Genomic DNA, 14,701 nt, shown 5'->3' with positions numbered 1-14,701 from the left:
GATTTCTGAGTCCTTCAAAGATTAGTACCTACTTCAGTCTAAAAACGTTTGAGTTGCTTTTACAGTTATCTTTTTTACATACTTTCATGAACACACAAAACATTTTTGTCAAGACTCGTTTCGTAAAGTGCTACATTATCATTAACCTACCACAGTGACGTTTACCATGGTTAGAGTGCTGAAATCTTTTCATCTTACACATGTACAACGACAGCAGTTAAATTTATTTCAGAAATTGATGTGCAGTAAGGAGATAGTTTAAAACCAAAAAGAAAAGTTGGAAGCCTGCCCCTTATAGTACTTAATATTTTAGACATTAAATGTTTTTCATTGCTGGGGCTTCAAAAGCTAGTAAAAACTTGCCTAGTATTTATCTCAGCAAATTAAACTTAAGCTATTAGTTTAGCTATGGAATCTCCAGTTTCCCACTTCTAAAGAGTTAGGGCTCTAGGATTTAATTTTAAATATACTACAGGTTGAGTAAAAAGAAAAACCCTTGAAAATCAAGAAATGACGGTGGTAATACTATCACCAGTTACATTGACAGGACCATATCAGGAGCACATGTTCATTACAAATGCCTTCTTTCTTTCCTCAAGGAATCTCTTGGCATGTGTGGAGATAACATTCCAACATTTTTCATGGTGTTCTGCAAGCTGTGTATTTTATGAGAAGCCACTAATGCGAGGGCCAGAGGAGTAGGCAACATCTGGGAAGGCATAATTCTAACCACATCTGTCTTATAGCCACCTTCCCTGTCCTGATATCCACAGCAAAAAAAAAGGCTAGTGACCCTGATCCTGATCTCTGGGAGAGACAGGTCCCAAGAGTGACTCATTAACCAAGTAATACACCGAAACAAATTTTTTTAAGACCTATGCTTCAGTAGTTGTGTGTGGGAGAGAGGTGTGGTTAAAAACCTAGACTCTTGTCATGAAGTCCAGGAGACAACACTTGAAGAGACATGCCAGTTTTGCTGTAACAGCAATAGCCCTAAAACAATGCAAAGCATAATCCTTCATTCTGGGAGTATGTGGCCTCTCAGAAACATCAAGAGTACAACAATAATCATGTACAACATTTTATTACAAAATTGTTAAAAAGTAATACAATGTAATATACTAAAAAATATAAGATCAGCTATTAAGCTACCTCCTTTGTTTTACTTAGCTATAAAGAAACACCTGGCTATCAGTCACTGAATTTCAACAAAACCATTAAATACGCAAAAACATTCCACAACTTCTTTTTCTTAAGTGTAGCAGCCCACAGCTACTACTTAACTTTAAAAATAGAGGTTTCCCTACAAAGAACCACATTACCTATACACAGTTCTGTACAGATTTTTATACTGAAGCTAACAATGAGCTGCACTTGAGTTCACATTCTTAGTAAAATATTGGATTTTGAGCATAAATCTTTACAGCAGGACATTAATTTATTCTTCCTCCTCTTCTTCTTCCTCATCTTCCTCATCCTCTTCCTCTTCCTCCTCCTCCTCTGGTTCTGCTTTCTTCTTAGATCCTGCAGGCCTACCTGGGCCCTTTTTTCCTGCGTCACTCTTGCTCTTGGCACGATATGCTGCAATATCCTGAAAGAAAAATGCTGTTTAATGGCTGGCTATGCAACTCTGAAGACAAATTTGTACTGCTTCAATAGCTTAGTAATACTGTACTGTGCATAACAAATACTCTCTGTGCAGAAATGCGAGGTTTCAACCTCAGAACTTTCATTCCTAAAACTTTTTGAAAGAGATCACGTGATCCAGTTTTAAGGATTTTGTGACCTCTTATGATTTTTGGAGTATGCCTATGTATTTTACCAAGCAGGTGACCCATTTTCTGGAAGTAAAGTATTGTATCTGTAATATCTCTAGACATGTAAAAACCACATCCAAGTTCACTGTGAGAGTTCACTGTATGGTGTCCCCCACCACACCTTTCCATGCATTTTGAAAACTGACAAAGGTTGGCATAAATATCTGGAAGTATAAACAATGTATGGGTTAGGTGCAAAACCAAGGTAATAAGTTTACAGTGATGTGTATAACTTCAACCATTATTTTGTCACTTTCATTGTACCTTCTCATATTTCTCCTTTAGCTTTGCAGCCTTCTGTTCATATGGCTGTTTGTCTTTGGCCGACTGTTCAGACCACATTTCACCTAATTTCTTTGCTGTATCTCCAATAGATAAGCCAGGATGATCATTTTTTATTTTTGGACGGTGTTCAGAACAGAAAAGGAAAAACGCAGATCTAAAACAAAGGACAGTGATTAAATGTCAGACTTCTAGAGTTGTGGTTTTGGGATTTTTTTCCCCCCCTCTATAGAAACACTCACGGTGGCCTTTTAGGAGCATTGGGGTCCTTTTTCTTTCCTTTCTTCTCGCCTTTGGGAGGAACATAGTTTTTCATCTCCCTGTCGTAACGAGCTTTGTCTCCTTTAGCCATTTCTTCAAACTTCCCTTTTTCCTTGCTAGACATCGTCTGTTCAGAGGGGAAAGGAGAAGAGTCTAGATCAGATAAAGCGCCTGGTGACCCACTAACGCCTAAGCAGCAGCTGCTACCAGGGATCTTTTCCCAGCAGTGCGCAGCAGGGGCGGGGGCCGGGCCGGCAGGACTCGGGCCCGCTCACCTTCCATCGCTCCGAGCACTTCCGCGAGAACTCGGCAAAGTTGACAGACGAGTCCGGGTGCTTCTTCTTGTGCTCTTCTCGGCAAGTCTGCACGAAGTAAGCGTACGAGGACATCTTGCCCCGCGGCTTGTTAGGGTCGCCTTTGCCCATGGCGAGGTCGGCGGCGGGTCCCTGTGGGTGGCGGGGAGAGGCGGCGTCAGGGCGGGGCAGCAGAGCGGAGCAGAACGGCGGCGGGGCAGGGCCGCGCCTCAGGCCGCTCCCACCTCTTACCCGTCGGCGCCTTCCCGCCCGAACACGCCCCCCATGGCCGCCAACCCCACCCCTGCCACAGCCTCTCTCCCGCCTGCCCCGCCGCACCTCCCGTCGCGTCCACCCGTCCACCGCAGCGGGAAAGCCGGTCAGCCCGCACCCCAGCCCTCCCTGGCGGGGCCGCCCGCCGCCCTCCCCACGCAGCCAGTCCTATCCGCCCAGCCTGGACATTCTGCCCGTCAGCTCTGGGACCGCAGCCCGCCCTCCCCGGGAACCCCGCGACCCCTCCGCGCCCAGGGCTGGTGGCAGCGCCTCCTCACTCCCATTCTCCCTCCACTTTAGCGCCCTCCTACTGCCCTGCGATCTCCGCCGGCGGCGGGTGCGCGGGGCCTTGCCTGTATGGGTGGGGCCGGCGGCGCGGGGCTCTGCTTCCTCCGCTGCTGCTGCTAAATGGTTTCCCGGCGGCGTACTTACAGCCTCTTGTTTTCCGCAGCCCTACCCGCCACAGCAACTTGACCCACGGCGCCGTAGGGTCACGCCCTCACCACATCCGATTGGCTGCCGCCCCTGTTCAAACTGCCTGCGGCCCCGCCTCTTAGGGCCGAGGACGCCGGGGATTCGCTGATCGCTATTCAGACGTCAGTGGCTGAGCAACTTCTCGGCTAGGTCGAGCGCGCGAGGGTCGTTAGCGCTCATACTCGTTGGAACCGGTTGGGGTGAGGATAGTGGAGGGGGTGGCACCCAAAGCGCTGGGCGGCGATTGGGAGAGAGGGACGGTTTAAAAAACCGCGGGGGCACCCATCATTGGTCGTTGGGGATTCTGCGTGTTTTGATTGGGCGGAGCGATATGCTGTAGCGTGGTTTAAAAACACAAAGGGAGCGAGAAGGATGGCGTGGCAGGCAAAATGTGGGGATTCGTACTGGGTAACAGGTGGTGGGGGTCGCCGGGGCGAGCGGGCGAGGTAGGCTTGGGAAAAGCCTCTGCCGGCGGCCTCGGCAGACGCGGCAGCAGGTAGCTGGCCTGGTTCTCTGCCTGCCTGAGTGCGGGGCCTACTCGGCGTTACTCTTTTTCTGCCCGAGAGGTGCGGGCCGCGGCGGTGAGCGCGACCGTTCCTGCCTACTTCTTTCCCTCTCTTTTGAGGTGGGAGGTAGCAGGTCTGCGGCTTCCGGAGCCTGGTGGATGGTTGGCTGGCTGCACCGGCCAAGCAAGGGTCGCTCGTGTGTGTGTGTGTGTGTGTGCGCGGGGCCAGGCGGCACAACGTCGCTGCCCCTTCCCCGACCTACTGCAGGGTAACGGCCAGGTCAGCGCCTGCTCCCGGCTCCCTCCCTGCGGGGCCTTACAGCGCGGGAGTAGGCTGGGCTGCCGCCGAGGTGCTAGGTCTGGTTTGCATCAACCCTCCAGGAGAGAGAGGTTTGGCGCGCCTGCGAGGAGCGTCTGTTTTCTCTTTCGAAGTTAAAAAGAGGAGCCCGTGGCTGGTGGCGGGGAGTGTCTTTTCCCTCTCACACCGGACTAAAAGCATGGACGCTGTGAAGGGAAAGTGTCACTTCTTTTCATGCTTTGTTTTCTTTTTAAAACAATAGCCGCCGCAGCAGCAGCCTGAGAACAAAGCTCAAAGATGTACTGTGTTTGGTTTGCATTACTGCTTTCACGTGAATTTGCCAGCAGTGGTGAATCTGGCCTTTTCGGTTTGAGGATACAAACCGAACTTACCATACAGTCATTTAGTTTTAGTGTTATTTAATCTTAGTCTATAGGATATGGGACGTTTATTTTCTTTTGCCTGGTTATTTTCATCCAATTCTCTAGTTAACATCTTTTTGGGCAGTTTCTAACTCTCAGATGTAGTTTATAGCACTGGTGAAAAGCGGGTTATAACTTTGCTTACTGAAGATGCCAGGCCTTCAGCGGAGTTTTAATCATGTTAACCTAGCTCAGTGGTTAAAAAAAGAAAAAAAATAAGACAGCAGCAAGGATCCCAAAGCTAACTGTTACTAGTTGCAGGTATAAGAACAGTCAATATCTTAATCTTCAGTCTTCCCCCAGTCCAGATTTGCTCAGTGTAGGGTTCATTGAATAAGAAACACCTATCGGGTCCAGTCTTTCAAGCTCTTTTTTTTTTTTTTTTTTTAACTTCATCCTTCCAAAGATGTTATATTCACACAACAGTTGACAAGTATGGTAGTAAATGTTTCCTCTGTCCCTGTTCTGTTTTCAGCTATTTCTATTTGACCACATTGCAGCTCTATAAGACATAAATGTAAACTGGAAAAAGTCAATATTTTCTGTGAAGGCAGGGTAACTAGGAGGTAAATTGACAGAACAGTGCAGAAATACATATACCCTTCACAGATGTCAAAGCCTGTCAGAAATCAATTATCCAGATTCTTATGTCAGATAGCTTCTGCAGCTATTCATTTTGACAGTGTATAACCTGCAAACAAAGCTTACGCTTCTAAAATAAACATTTACATGAGATATTTCATGTGCCAATGTTGGCTCTTTATTACTGTAAAACATTCCACTACTAATTAATGTTCTCAGTTCTGTGGTACTGAATTGTGTGAAAGGCTTAGCCGCTGTGCAAAGAGTTGGTTTAATTTGATAATGTAGTTTAAAAAATGCCTTTACTTCATGTGTTACATGGAAAGTACTATTTTGTTTGGTGAATTAAGCTGCCAGGTGAGTTTACTTTGTGGTCAACCACCTGTATATTACAGTTTCTCGTGGAGGATTTTTTTGGTCAACAAAGTAGTTTTGTAACAGATAGGATTCATTTGGTGCACACTAGTAAGGTTATACTATTCCAGCCATTGGTGTAAAATCATTCTTTGTCTGCAAGACTTGCATAGAGCTCTCCATATCACACCATTCAAACAAATTCATAGGTACCTTCTGTATTGTTTATAGCCACAAAAAATGTCGTTTAACTCCACCAAAATCAGTTTTACTTCTGAATCCTTGTTGATGCAGTTGAAATAACAGTGAAGTGGTCCACCAGTTTTCAGGAAACACTTTTCTCAATGTCGGTGCTTCTAAAACAGCAAGTCTTGACTTCTTGGATTTTGTCACTGAAAAATTATCAGGATGGCTACAGAAATTTTTAACAGCTGAAATGAGAGAATTTTTGTCATTTTATGCTTCCAAATCTATTCTCTGCCATTTCTTAGACAATGCTGATTTTGTGGTTTTGTTTTGTGGTGGGTTGGGTGAGTTGGTTGGCTTGGTTTGGTGTAGGTTTGGTTTTGGGGGGTGTTGTTTTCTGTGGGGTTTTTTTGTTAATTTTTATTCTTCCTTTTAACATCAGTATAGCAAGTTCATGTGAAAAAGAAAATTGAAACGGTCTTTGGAAATTATGGGATATAAATGCAGTGAGACTTCCTCTGTTGCATTTGTTTTCCTATCCGCTTTAAGAATGTGAAGAAAAGCAGGTAGGGTGAGAGTGTAATTACTGCCAGGGGTGGGGGGGAAACCTGCCTTTCAAATAATTTAATCAAATGTTTTAAGAATTAACGGAGATTCTTTGTTCTTTTAAATATATTCTTTTCTGTGAAAAAGAAAGCTTTTGTACAATTAGGTATATACATAGAGGGTGATGTCATGCAACATTGGACAGCATAAGAAACCAACCAGTTGTACTCTAACATCTGTCTGTCCTCCAACAAGGAAGGCAGTATTGAAAATTTTCCATGCTGGAACATGATACTGGAAGCTCTCCACAGCAGTGCTGATACTGAAAGCCCCATGCAAGAATGCGGATTTTAGAAACTTGTCAGTCCCAAAGCCAGGCCTTAGTCCCAGTGCTCTTGTGTCTGTAAAAGTATATCTCTGTGCACTTGGTTCCACAATAAGCTGTCACAGTCTTTTTCATTACGACACACTGTTCCTGTTCAGACAAAACTACAAATTCTGTCTCAAGAGATTCAGTCACTGTTGCTCTTCTAAAGCAGTGATCTGTGCAGTACTGACTTCAGTCGGCTTATGTGGTTAATTTATTAACCACATGTGGATGACAGTCATGGGGAAGGAGCATAAACTCCAGGACTTGAAGCTTACTTTTGCTTGAATAATTTGGCACATGAAATGACTGTTAAAGTTTTATAGCTTCCCTGGCTTCAAACACTTTTTAGTTTAAAATCTGTTCCACAATTACTATTTTGAGCAATATTGGTAATTTTGCTTCAATATGTGTGAGGAGAGAGAAGCAATGTAGTGGCTAGAAGTACTGGATAGTAAGAAAGGATCTAGCAGGCAAGATCAGTTTATAGATCTGAGAAATCTTTAATGGTAAGTATGTTGTTGAAACAAAAAATGAATGAATGAAGTGATAATACACTGTATCCCTTGGCTTCCGTGAGCAACTTCTGTGGCTTTTCTGGATACTGGTGTCAGTGTGGACAAAGCAAGGGAAGAGAAAGTAGCAACCTTTTATTTGAATTAATGTTTCCAGCAGTGAATCTATCACAATGGATAGTGTTTAGCCGAGGAAATTGCAAACTGCAGTTGCATGACCTTAACTCTGACCAAACTTTCATTGTGGTGCAGGTGCGTTATATGGTGACACTTAGTTTTAACTCAGTTGGATGAAGCTCTACCCTCTCTTTAGAGGCTTTGCTACTACTCAAATTCCTGTATGGAATATGCCTTAATGGCAATAAAATTCTGCTTTGGAAAGTGATTGTTCTTGATCAAATACTGCTGAAAGGATCTCTTTCATGGACCTGAGAAGTCAGTCTTTACCAGATGAATAATGAGAGCAAGTTACAGCTGCTCTCCATTTTAACATCACTTAACTTCACTAGCAGTAATGCAAAATGTTGAAAGAGGCAGCAAATTTAGTTCTAATTGGAATTTTTTTGTTACAGTAAAAGATCACAGTCCAAGACACACAAAGCATTTAAATAGGTCACTGCTTGTAAACCCCTTTTAAAATGTGGATTACTAAGTCTACAGACAGCAGTTCTGGTTTTAGCCTATGTTTTTTCACATGAACATCTTATACTGGTAGGAACATTAGGACGGAAAGCAAAGAACAGAGTATCTAGGCTACTGCTTACCTAAATTCAAATCAAAATGTGTTTTACTGTGTTCCAGTTATAAGCAGTTGCTTCCTTAGTACTTTGATAAAAATATGCATACCTGCATCTCCCAAAAAATTAACAAAGCTGGTATTTCTGTCAATATCTTGAAGAACTGCAATTAAGGTACTATATTAGACCTTTTCCCATTTATCTATTGAAGAACATGCAAATAATGTTTTATAAAAATGAAATCTATTTACCGTTTAAACATTACAGTTTCATTTATTGTGCTATTGTAAAGCCTGTATAACCTGTTAAGCAGCTTGCAGGCAGTGACTCTGTTACTCCAGGCTGGTTTAGTCTGAAAGCTCAGGAACTTGTTTTGACTTTGTGCTTTGTACCAAAGGCAGCCTACATTAGACACTACCCGGGACAGCTGTGGAACAGAGACTGCAGCAGTCATATGATAGGAAATAAACTCACGAATCTCAAAATCTCTTGTGGTAGTAATGCAGATAATATTAGGATCACCAGCTGTTCCTGAACTTTTTCAGTCTTAATTTGACAAGAACTTTTTTTCCACTTGCATTGAATTAACATGAAATACTCATGTAACGCATTTTCCCTAGAGATCTTAATAGGCCTTCCTTATGTTTTTGCTATATTGTTAACCCCTTTTTACAGCTTCGATAAGGAAGTACTAATTTGCCTTTGTTCATCCCTTAGATAGTTTCACAAATAGTTTAGAGGGTCTTTAAAATGTGGGTACCTGTAGTTTACACTATGAAATCTACCTTCATGGGTAAAAAGGAGTTGCTATCCTTCTGTCTCCCAAAACTCTTCCAGCCTTAGTAAACTTTAGTGTTTACCTGGAATGGAAACACAGCATACTCTTACAAAATAAAACGTAATTGCTGATAAAAATGTTGTGTCCTTTAATAACTGGAGAACATAGTTCCAGGATTTTTTTTTTCCTAGCAGTAAGCTGTGGCCCTGGATGCGTGACATCCAGTGAGCAGATTGAAAGAGGCTGTTGTCACAGTCTGTCTCCAAAGTAGTTCCAGCACCTGTGTAAGGTTAGCTTCTGGTAAGTACATGTCAACCCAAGATGACATAGACATGTTGAAACTTCTACAGAATGAACCAAAACATTTGGTTTGTAAATTGCCCAATCTGATGTTCTGTTTTTTTTCTGTGGCTGTGAGGACTAGAAATTTTAAAACAAACTGAACCTGGCAGTAGAAGATGTTTCGCATGGAAGGGCAGCTCTAAAATCTTATAGTAAAGAAAGAATAGGGTAACTAAGTTGGCAACACTGTGTGCCATAGACCCACAAGAGGAAGGAAGAATTGTGCCCTCTTGTCTTCCACAACCAGAATAAAGAAGCATGTTCTGCTGGTGGCAGATTCCTTGTAGGCACTGTGATGTTCATCAACATGTTAGCCTTAGATCCAGATAGTGGAAAAACTTATGTGAATTTCAGCAGTCTCCGTACACTTAAATGGGTCTTAAGTTTTGGTCATATGGAGTACATCCTGTACTGTTGCTAATGTAGATACTATCATAGCAGAATAATGACTTATTTCCTGGAATACAGTTCTGTCATGTCAGAATTTATCAGACTGGATTTCAGACTTATCTTTGAGATTGTAAAGGCTGGGAGCTTTATCAGTATGAAAGCTACTGATGTAACTTACTGTTATCTTTCAAATAAGAGAATTGAGGTTTGAGGAGCATTAAAGATGAATGGCAGTATCTAATGAAGCAATGCTGTATACTGAATGAATGATAGCAATACGTACTATGCAAACTTAGGAAATGTGGTAGAGATGTTTCTAACTGTACTGCAAAGACAAGGGCACAGGAAAACGCTTCAGGGCTACAGAAATTGCTGTTCTGTAAAACAGAGGAGGATATAATAAAGGAGCATTGTAGTTTCTGGTACCCTCTGACAGAACTGTGAAGATGGTGTAGTGTAATATGCCTTAATCAAAGCAAAAAGCAAGTGATTAAATACAGTGTCAAATCTGAATTTCTATAAGCAGAAAACAGGGTAAGACTGTAACAAAGAATATGCATTGCTTTTTGTGGATCAAGGGTGCATGAGAGACCAGCAGAATGTGCTTGAAAAGATAAGACACATTGTAATCGGAAAAAAAGAAGATAAAAAGCTGAATAAGTTTTTTTATTTCTTTTCAAGGGATTTAAAAATAACTCCTAAGCAATGTACCACCTTGGTCTATTACTCACAGCTAAATTTTTATTGCATTACTACCCATAACCCCTGGGGGTGATACTTTTCCACTATACATTCCAGATAGTACTAACAATGATTTTGTTGTCTGTCTCTGATTGCAAGACCTCATATAAAGTGAAAAAAAATGTTAATCAAGCAACCTGGATGGACAGAGGGATTGGTGACTCTGAAACAAGGAGGTGGATGTGCACTTTAAACTTAGCTGAATGGGAGCTTGAGAAGAGGAGGGATGTTGAAAACCTCAGTGCATAGCTGGAGGTTGGATTCTCTGCTTCTGTGAAGTTGTTGTGTATGAGGTATCACCCTTTATTTCATATGTTATTGTTCTAAGTCCCTCCCAAGCAATTTGTTGCAAAGAACATTTAAAGTTTTCTGTATTTTTGCACATAATGAAATGTAACAGACAGTCTTTTGATGCCTCCTGTAAGCTAATGGCTTATTGTGGAAGCGAATTGGCACAAACCGTTAAGGGACACGTATTACACATCTTTAAAGCTTTTATAGTACATAGGCTTATCAGTTTTAATCCTGTAACACCTAGATTATTCTTAAAATACAATGTTTAGTTTTGGACTCTGTTTACTGCTTTAAATCTTTCAATAAAAGCCTGTTACATAAACCCTTTTATACATCTTTAGTTTCCATTGTATAAGGCAGAACCTTTAAAATGAATATTGGCTTCAGCTGGCTTACTGGAAATACCAGTTTTACACCAATATCACTATTTTGGTGACATGTATTATGTATTACTTGAATTATATACAATAAGCTTTGTGTGTGCTAATACAGATTAAGTTCTGTTGCACAACTAACTATCTGAAGTTACATTTTAACTAGGATAGTGTAAAACATGAAGTTTAAAAATAGTCTCAATATTCCTGTGCTTTGGCCTTTATATGCTGTAACAGATTTGGACAGTATATTGGAGGCAGAGCAACAGCCAGTGGCATGGTTGGTGCTGGAGTATGAATGGAATATATGAGATTCAAAAATCAGAAAAAGCACAATAAAAGGAATAGGACCTGTTTCTGGTAAGGAAGGAAAGATTTGGTCACTATTGATTACCAAATTCCATGAATGCCTATCAGGTAGGTTGCCTTTTTATCAAAAACACGAGGGTATATGGTGGAATTTGTGAAGTGTTTTAAAGAAATCCAGTTTTTACTGAGTTACAATCCAAAACAAATAAAATATGTATTTATTGTGAAAAATGTATGCCAGTAGTTTTCCTTATTATTCAGTTTGCCAACAGGATCATTTCAAGTGCTGCACACAAGCACACTAACATACACTTAGATTTCAGCTGGATAGCACCTGTTGGGAAAGAACAGTCACCCTCAGTTCAACCTTGTCATGTGAAGGTATATACACAATTACAAACCATGTTTCCTTTCTAAGACTAACTACTGATAATACATTTGCAGAGTGCTTACAATGTATCTGAAGTGATGTGTCCAATTATCATTCTCTCTCAAACTGCAAAACACCATCAGTCAAAATCTAACAGGAGTCATCATATATGGCATCTGCAAGAGGCACAACCTGCTCTGCTGCTACCTGCACTTGGCCTGCCCTGATACCAGGCATGGCTACTGACTCCTGGTATTTCAGAGCCTGGGAGCTGCAATTCAGGCACACTTTTCAAGATGCTGGGTCACCTGCTCCTTTGCATGCCACTTACAAGTTATCCATGCTGTGTTTTTGGCACCCACGAGGGATGTAGATAACTGCTGTCTCTGGTGCAATTCAGTTCCACTTGTGTGCATGGGACATAGCTGTTAATGGAGTCTGATGTACAGTTACTGGTTTGGAGCCACTGTTTCCTTTGAAGTAATTTTAAAAGGTTTACTGTAATCAGTATATTGTTTAAATACTGCATATTTTTATGTTTAAATAAAGTTTCTCCCTGTATATGCTTCAGTTATATCTAAATAATACTAGTAACCACTGCTAGAGCTTATGTTATAAAATCATCATTTTAGATGACACATTCTATCAGAATCCTTCCATGATGAGTGGGTTTTTATTTCACAGGACCCAAGCTTTGTAAAACTTTAGAAATCTATCCCATAGTAAGCTTCATAATGCCTGATAAGCCTATCTAGCTGCAGCTCTTTGTATTTGGTGATCCCACACATGACACAAGATTAAAAGTGGCATGATTTATTACTGTAAACAGGCATTCCTACTAAATGAGGTGGTCATTCCCCCTGCATCAGTCACACAATCCTGCCCTTTCAGTGGACCTTCCTATGTGCTGGGACATCACACAGTTGAGTGGTACTTAACAGATTTTTTTGTTGCTGGTCTAGCTGTAGTCCAATCCAGCTTGCCTTGCAGCCATAGAAATGCTTTTGAAGGCACAAAGAAGGATATGGCACAAGTGTGAAAGTGAGTGGCTTATAGCAGAAGCAAACCCATCTTTCTCAGCTGTGCTACTGTCTAGTTGTGATCTAATCATGAAACTATGATGCTATGTTACTTGAAATTCTGCTTATAAATTAATATATTGGCAAGAATGGCTGGGTAACATAATAGAGCTTTTAACTTGCTCAAACTCTACACACAGTATCAGAAATACACTTAAAATGCACAAATTATCTTTCCACCACACAAAATTACAGCAGCCAAACCGAAACTGACGTATTTTATGCTCACATCATGGTCAAATGCATCTGGAGAAATAAAAGGGACTTAGAAAGATAGAGCCTAAGAGTCTAGAATTTGTTATTCATGTCCCCGATTTCCATTCAAGAATTCCTGGAACTCACCCTTGTCCCACTTTTCCCAGCTTGCACTTCCTATGCTCTTATTCAAGGCCCGCATCGTTGTTACTGTTTTGGTTTTTTATTTCAACATTATTACATTTCTTGTGAAATCACTAGAAACTCAAAAGTGAAATTTGTTGTCTGTAATTATTCAGTGGCAGAGCATGGAACTGAACACAGGAACTCCATGTAGTCTTCAACTCATCTGATAACAAAACGGGGTTCAAGATTTTTACCAACTGGTATGCAGTTCCCCTCGCTAATCATTGAGATGTGCCTCCTAGGTAACTGCTGTCTGTGACTTTGCACTCAGTTTAACTTTAGATACTGTATCCTTCATTCAGCTGTGTGGGGAGTGAGGTGAGACCTGCCCTTAGTCTCTTAATACCGGGTTATGCAATCAGATTAAGGAGCCATCTGCAGCACAAACTGAAACTCCACATTAATCACGTTCCCAGCTCACGCAGAACTTTGGCTTACACAGGATCTATGTCTCCTCAAATCATTCACTAGCCTCCCTGCTACTCCTGCAAGCTGGAAATCCATGGCAAGTAATACAGTCAAATATTTTAGTGATTAAATCATTACACCGAGTACAGTTTGCTCAAAGATTTAAAGGAATATTTGCAGCCATTCAAAAGGAAAGCAAAACCTCAACCTTCATTGTGTGTAATCTGAATGTGCTTGAAGACAGCAGGTCAAAGCTTGCTGCTTTCTGCTGCTCTGCTGCAGACAGCTGAATTGTTAAATGGTTTTATGCCCAGGCGTCTCTTATGTTTTGTAAAGTATCAAAACTGAAACTACTTGCTTTTATCAAGTATTTTCACAGTATCTGTTGTGTGCAGAGCAAGGTTTTGGTTCATCACTAGCGAAAACGAGTCTGCATTCTCAGTCTTTTTTTGTTCTTAACGTCACCTCTGTCCTTTTAAATGTCAAAACTGGAAACACCGCGCAAGCCGCCTTTGTCTTCAAAGATCTTCACTAACGGAGTGTAGGACGGAGCCCCGATTACACGTTTTAAAGGCAACTTTAACAAAAAGGCCGGACCTTCGGTTGTGTCGGTCCAGAAAGACCCAGCCGGAGGCTGCGGCGCGGCTCCCGCGAAGCTCCCTCCCGCCGGCGGGGACGGAGGGCCCGGCACAGAGGCCGCGCTCGCTCGCTCCCACCGGCGGGACATGGCCGACCAAAAGACTGGAAAAGAAAGAAGGCAACGAAAGACGAGACGGATGGCAGTGAGACGGAAAACCGAAGTAAAAAGCTAAAATAAAAACAACCAAAAACCCCACGACAAACTCGTAGAAAATCTTAAACAAGCAGCCCGAGAAGTGCAGCTGAGACGGAAACACCAAAGCTAGGGAAAGTAAAAAGCGGAGTTAGCGCCGAAGCGAGACGCAGCCGGAGGAAGAGAAGAGGAAGCTTGGGCGCCTCAACCCTCTTCGGCTGAACCACGTTTACGCACTCGGCCGCACGAGCAGTAGCACCGATCTCTGGCCCCGGGGGAAGACGCCGCCTGCCCTAGCCTCCCACTCTTGCCCCGGCCGTTTGTCGCCTTCCCGCGCCGGCCTCCGCCGTATGGCCGCCTTTCAAATCCCAACGGCTGTGCCGCCAAGGAAGAGCGACAAGGGGAGAAAGGGGACTGAAGAGGCGAGTAGGGCCTTTTAAAAGCGAGCTGAGCCGACGCTCCCACACGACGGGCCCAGCCTCCTGGCGGCTGGGGAATGGGCGCATAGGACAAGGCAGGCCAGGAGCCACCACAGCAACAGAAGAGAGTAA

General features: G+C 42.5%; 1 protein-coding gene across 1 annotated transcript; it reads right to left on the bottom strand.

Annotated features, from left to right (window-relative positions):
• Window positions 1–1,374: 1,374 nt before the first annotated feature.
• Window positions 1,375–2,785, bottom strand: HMGB2 (high mobility group box 2). Its single transcript, XM_054382980.1, has 4 exons — window positions 2,636–2,785; window positions 2,342–2,487; window positions 2,082–2,256; window positions 1,375–1,591 (listed from the first exon to the last, which is right to left on the bottom strand). Exons 1-4 carry the CDS (start codon window positions 2,783–2,785, stop codon window positions 1,439–1,441), a joined length of 624 nt encoding a protein of 207 aa, XP_054238955.1. The 3' UTR covers window positions 1,375–1,438.
• Window positions 2,786–14,701: the final 11,916 nt, after the last annotated feature.

The sequence above is a fragment of the Indicator indicator genome, chromosome 8 (assembly GCF_027791375.1).
Source record: "Indicator indicator isolate 239-I01 chromosome 8, UM_Iind_1.1, whole genome shotgun sequence".
Taxonomy (NCBI): Eukaryota; Metazoa; Chordata; class Aves; order Piciformes; family Indicatoridae; genus Indicator; species Indicator indicator.
The sequence above is the reverse complement of the archived record's forward strand: the minus strand, read 5'-3'. Positions and strand labels throughout refer to the sequence as shown.

Coding starts and splice junctions, on each gene's coding strand:
- HMGB2 (XM_054382980.1), bottom strand. CDS start 2,785: ATGGGCAAAGGCGACCCTAACAAGCCGCGGGGCAAGATGTCCTCGTAC. Junction 2,488..2,635: donor AGTGCTCGGAGCGATGGAAG/GTGAGCGGGCCC, acceptor CCCTCTGAACAG/ACGATGTCTAGCAAGGAAAA. Junction 1,592..2,081: donor TAAAGGAGAAATATGAGAAG/GTACAATGAAAG, acceptor TTTTTCTTTCAG/GATATTGCAGCATATCGTGC.